This window comes from Orycteropus afer, unplaced genomic scaffold (assembly GCF_000298275.1).
Source record: "Orycteropus afer afer isolate SDZICR_OR568_19922 unplaced genomic scaffold, OryAfe1.0 scaffold00285, whole genome shotgun sequence".
Classification (NCBI taxonomy): domain Eukaryota; kingdom Metazoa; phylum Chordata; class Mammalia; order Tubulidentata; family Orycteropodidae; genus Orycteropus; species Orycteropus afer.
The window spans coordinates 1,151,067-1,157,925 of NW_006921872.1; the positions used below are offsets into that span (position 1 = coordinate 1,151,067).

The 6,859-nt window shown below is 53.7% G+C and overlaps 1 protein-coding gene across 1 annotated transcript; it reads left to right on the top strand.

Moving 5' to 3' along the window:
- Positions 1-344: 344 nt before the first annotated feature.
- AQP3 (aquaporin 3 (Gill blood group)) lies at positions 345-5,696 on the top strand. The gene is made up of 6 exons (XM_007950681.2): positions 345-452; positions 3,771-3,897; positions 4,246-4,383; positions 4,751-4,869; positions 5,219-5,436; positions 5,528-5,696. Exons 1-6 carry the CDS (start codon positions 345-347, stop codon positions 5,694-5,696), a joined length of 879 nt encoding a protein of 292 aa, XP_007948872.1.
- Positions 5,697-6,859: the final 1,163 nt, after the last annotated feature.

Below are 6,859 nucleotides of genomic sequence, written 5' to 3' on the forward strand. Positions count from 1 at the left end.
GGGCCAGGGGCCCCTCTCTTTGGCAGCTTCACTCCAACCACGGTCCTGCACACAGCTGATATACCCGACAGCCCTCTTAGTCCCTGTGACATCTCCTCTCCTCAGTGCCCTCCAGGGCCACCCCAGCCCACAGCACCTCACACTCCCTATCCTCCTTCCAGCTTCCCCCAGCCTCCCAGGCAGGGTGAGGGGCTGGTCAGCCCGCCCCCCAGGCCGCGTAGGGCGAAGCGGGCGGGGCCCACGCTTACTGCGTTCCTTTAAAGGGCACCACCCGTTGCTCTGCGGCCACTGCACGCTGCACCAGCCGCTCTTCCCGCCCAACAGAGCCCCAGCCTGCCCCCAACATGGGTCGACAGAAGGAACTTGTGTCCCGCTGCGGGGAGATGCTTCACATTCGCTACCGGCTGCTGCGCCAGGCACTGGCTGAGTGCCTGGGGACCCTCATCCTCGTGGTGAGTGGAGGGAGCCCTGGAGTCCTCTCTCCAGTCCCATACTACCTCACCCTGCTGTTCGGAAGGGCTATGTTTGGTTCTTCCAGACAGCCCTTACCTCTGTTTCCCAGCTTTGACCCTTAGCTTGACTCCCTACAGAGTGATGACCCCTCAAACTTTCTCCCTCCCGTAGCTCTAACCCCATATATGACAGTTCTGACTCTTGCCAGAATAACAGCTGTTACTCCTCAGTGACAGCCCTGGTTGCACAAGAGGTCACCCTGCAGCCTGGAACCTCCAGCCCCTTCTCCTACCTCTTACAGCCCCCTCAGGGTCCCGAGGTACCAGCCCCAGGAGATAGTAGGGCAGGGGTGAATGGGCCCCTATTAGGTTATTTGGGTTCTGGGTGTCTGGCCACTAATGAATAATTAAGCCTTACAAAGTCCAAAAGTTACAGTGAAGTGAGGACAGTTTGCCCGGTGGGGGCAGACAGCGGAGGACAGGAGGACACCAAATAGCAAAGCAGGAAGGAAGGAGAATGCTGAAGACAGAAGGCTGTTGAATGAAGCTGGGGTCCTGAGTGCAGAGCAAAGGACGAGGTGTTCTAAAGTGGCTTCCCTATTTGTTCCTGCTGTCAGCTTCTGTGCAGAGGTTGCTGGCACCTACCATACTTCCCAGCCTCTCAGTCGCTCCCTGGATTTTCTGAGTCAGATAATTCCCTACCTGAGGGCTACTGCCCAGTCCCAGCTACTCTTGGTTACACCAGTTTCAGGGTTGTTCCTGGGTGACTCTGTTTGCATTTCTTGGGTCTGGCAGACACACCAGCTATGGTCTCCATTTCCTGTCCCAGTTATTTTCTGATTTTCAGTCACTCAGGTGGTTGCAACTGTTTTCTAATATATTACTTCTGGTTCAGTCTCTCTCTCCGTTGCTCCAAGTGGGTGGGTTACTTGGCTGTAGCCTAGCCCCAAGCCTGGGGCAATACAGACTAGCCAGCTCCCTGTGGGCTAACAGGCAAATATCTGCCCCATGTGACAGAGTAGAACCACTCCATAGAGTAATCTTTATGGGAGAAGATTGCCAAGTCTTTCTTCTGTGGAGCTGCTGGGTGGATTCAAACCACCAGCCTTTCAGTTAGTAGCTAAGTGCTTAACCACAGTACCACCAGGGCTTTTAGGGCTGAAGGTAGCCCATCCTGCCAGTGGCAGTGGTGGGGCAGGCTCTGCAGGGAGAAGAGGGCTGAGACTCACCTCTGGCTGTGGAAAGCAGGAAGGAAGGCAAGCCAGGCGGGGTATTTAGTCCACAACCCCTCACAAGACCAATGGCTCTATCAGTCGTCCTCACCCCTCCTCCTTCCCCTGTGCCAGGATGGGAGTAGGGGGAGGCATTTGCCACCGTCCTACCTCAGGTCTGTGTGCCCTATTGCCCCCCTGAGTCGGGGTTTATGGCTGTTTTAGAGCAGACAGGACAGGGTAGGTGTCTTCCATATTCTAGATGGGCCTCCCTATGGTCTACCATGTCTCAGCTCACCTCCCTCCACAGAGGGGCAACCAGTCTTAGGCTGTACCCTAGGATTACTTAGTTTATCCCAGACCACAAAAGGAGGGTGTCACGTTTTTGGAGAAAGCTTTCAGGCTTAGGTAGGTGTGAGGCATCAGGTGTCAGTGAAAAGCAAAAGCTTAAGGGCTTCCTGAAGAAGAGGGGCCGGGCCTGGAAGACCCCACCTAGAGCAGTGGGTGAGCTTCTGCCAGCATACCTCTGTGGGTGGTTTCCCATAGCCTGTAGTGGCAAAATCAGGGCTGGTGTCGAGGTGAGAGAAGCCCCTTTTTCGGAGGTACCTGGTGGGGGCGGGTAGCTGGCCAAGAAGACTGGGGAGAGGAAGAGGAAGATTAGCCCCAAGGTGGTGGAACTGGCTCTGATAGCTCCTCCCTCCAAGGACTCCTGGGATGGAGCCAGGTCTGGGCCCCAGGCAATCAAAGAGTTGAGTTTAGGGACTGCCAAGCCAGGCAGGATGCCCCAGATCCCCTCACGCCTGCCTACCCCTCCATACACCCACAATCTCTGATCTTTGTTCTCACCTGCCTGCACACCTTTGTCCTGCATTATTGCTGCTGGTATCCCCACTATCTCTTTTTGAGGGATGATAATCAAAATGCTTAACAAGCTAGGACATTGACCCTTTGGAATGAACTAGGGCCCTTAGCACTGGAGCAGGGCCCTGGAAATTGTTTAAAACCTTTAGTTATGGGGAGTTGGGAAAGGAGACCTGGGGCAGGGACTAGAGTACTTTGTGGAACACTCAGGGGGCTTGGGCAATAGTTCTTTACCAAATAGTACAGAAAAATTTTTATATTTGAACAAAGGCATAGCCATACAGCATATTCTGTATGTGTAGGACACCAAGGGTATGCCTTAACCACCTTACCCCTGTCAAAGTTCTGAACCAGTCTCCTCTCTGGACTCAGGGTTAGTGAGAGCAGCCACTCAGATCCCTGTCTTTGGGACCAACCAAATCTGAGTGAGGACCCTGGACTACTAAAGACAGAGAGGTCAGGGTGGGTGGAGAGAGGAAACTCACCTTGACAGACACAGGTCAAGGAGGACCCGTTGTGAGGGTGTTGAGGAGGGGCTATGGTGAGGACTGGGGCAGGGGCTCTGACGGCCCAGATTCAGAGGAAGTGGCTTCAACCTCACTTCTGAGGCAACTACAGCTGGGGCATTCAAAGTGAAAGCCTCCCCAGCTCACTGGGCCAGGACTGAAGAGCTGGGGGAGAAGCTGTGCTGAGGTGAAACCTGTTCTCCCATACTCTACTCCTGCTGGGATTCAAGTCCATCAATGAAGATTTTCCAAGCAGGCTCTGGAACTCAGGTTTCTGGGGTCCTGGAGGCAGGCTTTGCTTCCAGTCCATGTTGTTGTGTTGTTGTTATGTGCCCCTATTATATTAGAGTTGGGACATTGCGGGTGGCAGGGTATGTCTCCTCCTTCTGTTGTTGTTATTGTTATGTGCCATCGAGTTGGACCCGACTTATAGTGACCCCTCCTTGGGTTTCTGAGGCAGTATCACTACGGAAGTACATTGCCCAACCTTCCTTCCGATGAGTGGATTTGAACCACTAGCCTTCTGGTTAGCAGTCAAGTACCTTAGGCACTACACTACCAGAGCTCCCCTCCTCCTTCTAAGAGGTGCAATTGCAGCAGGAGGGGTTTGGATTGGGTCCTAGAAAAGACCTCTAGCCCTCCTAATGGTAGAAAGCAGAGATTGCAGGTTTTACCCTTGCTGTCTGGAGTGAGAACCGCTGGGCCTCACTCTCTCTACCTTGCTCTGTTTCTTGCCACAGATGTTTGGCTGTGGCTCCGTGGCACAGGTTGTGCTCAGCCGGGGCACCCATGGAGGCTTCCTCACCATCAACCTGGCCTTCGGCTTCGCTGTCACTCTGGGGATTCTCATTGCTGGCCAGGTTTCTGGTAAGGAGGAATTAACCCTACCCACAGTCCTTGCCCCTTAACAGCACTTTCACTAGGAGTCCTACTGGTGAATAGGATGAAGGAGGCATTCCCAAGGGCAGGACATAGCCACGGTCTAAGCTTTGGGCCCTTGGGAGAGGAGGGTGGAGAAGGGGAACCTGACACATAGAACCTTCGACTCTCACCTTGGTATCAGAGATTATTAGAGTTAGTCGGTTACATAGTCCAACCTGCCATCCTATACATCCTTTGGCCTGGATGGTGCCAAAGAGGAGAAAGATGTCAGAGGCCCTGGCCTCCCCACTATGGCAGGCTGTGGCTAATAGGTCTCATCTATCCTGTGCCCAGGGGCCCACCTGAACCCTGCTGTGACCTTTGCCATGTGCTTCCTGGCGCGTGAGCCCTGGATCAAGTTGCCCATCTACGCCCTGGCTCAGACATTGGGAGCTTTCCTGGGTGCTGGGATAGTTTTTGGGCTGTATTATGGTAAGCATCCCCTACCCTGCCCTTGTCCACTACCCTCTCCACTACCCTCTCCCCTCTGGCTCTGGGCCTGCTGGCACCCGGCCTTTTACTGACAGACAGCCAGGGCCTGCCCAAGCCTCAGGCTCATGACTCACTCATTCAACCACAGGCCCAAGGTGGGGGGCCCCAGGAGAGAGAAACGAGTTGGGCAACAAGATAGTTTTGGGTCCTTTACCCCACCCGACCTCACTCCCTCTAGCTCTACAGTAATACAACAATGACTAAACTCACTCCTGACCCCTGGAAGGAGAGGGGAGGACCCAGGGTGAAAGAGGAGGCTGGGTTCAGGCTTCTGCACTCATCCACTCTGAGCCTATTCTCTTACCAGATGCAATCTGGGCCTTTGCCAACAATGAGCTTATAGTCTCAGGCCCCAACGGCACAGCTGGCATCTTTGCCACCTACCCTTCTGGACACTTGGACATGGTCAATGGCTTCTTTGACCAGGTATTGGCTGAAGACATGTGAAGGGAACAGAGGGAGGAGGCTCAAGCTGCTATGGGTTCTTTGTGGGGTGGCTGGGGGATAAGACTCTTCCTCTACAGTGGGGTTCCTCAATATGTGGGGGTACCTGCATCAGAATCATGGTGGCAGTTACTTATAAAAAAGAGGCAGAATCCTAGGAATCTGCATATTTATCCAGCTCCCAGGGGATTCTTATGCACTCAAAAATTCTAGCACAGTGCTGTAGAGAGCAGAGGATGAAGATGGTGAGACATTGCGAGCCAGAGGACAGAAGGAGGGACCAGAGGGTGGAGTGGAAGCTGCTCCTCACCCGTGTTCTCCCACTCTCTAGTTCATCGGCACAGCCTCCCTTATCGTGTGTGTGCTGGCCATTGTTGACCCTTACAACAACCCTGTCCCCCGTGGTCTGGAGGCCTTCACCGTGGGCCTGGTGGTTCTGGTCATCGGCACCTCCATGGGCTTCAACTCTGGCTATGCTGTCAACCCTGCTCGAGACTTCGGCCCCCGCCTTTTCACCGCCATTGCTGGCTGGGGCTCTGATGTCTTCACGTGAGTGCAACCCCCACCCCAGCTTACCCCAGCCTGCCTCCCCTCTGCCCTGTCCCGTTTGCCCCTGAACATGTCTCTGTCTGCCCCCTAGGACTGGCAAACACTGGTGGTGGGTGCCTATTGTGTCCCCACTCCTGGGCTCCATTGCTGGTGTCTTCGTGTATCAGCTCATGATAGGCTGCCACCTGGAGCAGCCCCCACCTTCAACCGAGCAGGAGAATGTGAAGCTGGCCCACATGAAGCACAAGGAGCAGATCTGAGTGGGCAGAGGCTGTACCCCACTGCTCCCTCCCTTGAGCATTCACTGACTGTGCAGGGGCTATTCCCTTGAAGCCCCCTCATGACCAGCCTAAGAAGCTCCCTGCTTACTCCCTCCTTATTGGACAGCCTTTAAGGATTTTCCACTGGACTCTGCCCAAATGGGACTTCAGGCCACTGTTCTTAAGCTGTGGTGTGACAAGGGCAAGGCCAACATAGCTCTCTGTCTCCCAAAGGGAGAGAATGGGCAGCAGGTGTGTGTGTGTGTATGTGTGTGCATTCTCCAAATGTTCGGGGAAAGGAACCAAGTGAAAAGGATTCTAGTAGTGGGGGAAGCCCAGAGAAAGGGGATGGTGACATGTACATGTGTGAGTAAGGAAAGTGACAAGGGTGTGCACGCTTCAGGGGCTCCATATGGAGGAGGGTCCTGATAGATGTATTTTGGAGTATGTGTGTGTCTGTCCTTTTTTTCTAAGGGGGGCTTCTATAGGCTTTTGGGGTGGTGGGGTGGGAATATGGGTAGCATTGAGGGAAGGGGATCACACCCTGGGTTTGGAGTTCAGGTAGGAGCCATGTAATATGTTTCTGGCATAACCTAGGTCTGAGCAGGTGGGGGTGAAGTCCAGGTCATAAGTTTCATGTTTGCTCTTTTGAGAAATGGCAGATGTTACATACAGTTTTAGAGGTAGGGATTGAGAGACTTCTCTCCAAATAGGTTCCTCACTCCTTTATCCTCCATAACATATGCACTCTTCTGTCTTTTGTAAGAAAATAATAAAACGTATACACCAAACTGCCACTTGTGCAATGTCTCTGCTTTCTCTGCTGCTTCTCTGGGGCCAGAAAAGGAGCTTCAGTGCATCTGGCCACAAATACCCAGGGTGTGCTACTGGGTGTCATTAACCTAGGCAGGGTACCCCAGGTGTGGACAACAGTGCTCCAGCCCTGCCCTGTCAATCACACAGGGAGATCAGAGAGACTGTTTACCAAGTGTCTCATTTGAACTCAGGGGACCCAAACTTTTCCCCAAGCTTCCATCCTCCTGAAATGCTGCCAGGCTAGCACTGACATCTTCCTGATCCCCACATCCGTGCATCACTTCAGGAAGGCAGGCTTGAGCTGTCCAAACGGGAGAGCTGGTGCCCAAGAAGTAGTGAGTTCCCTG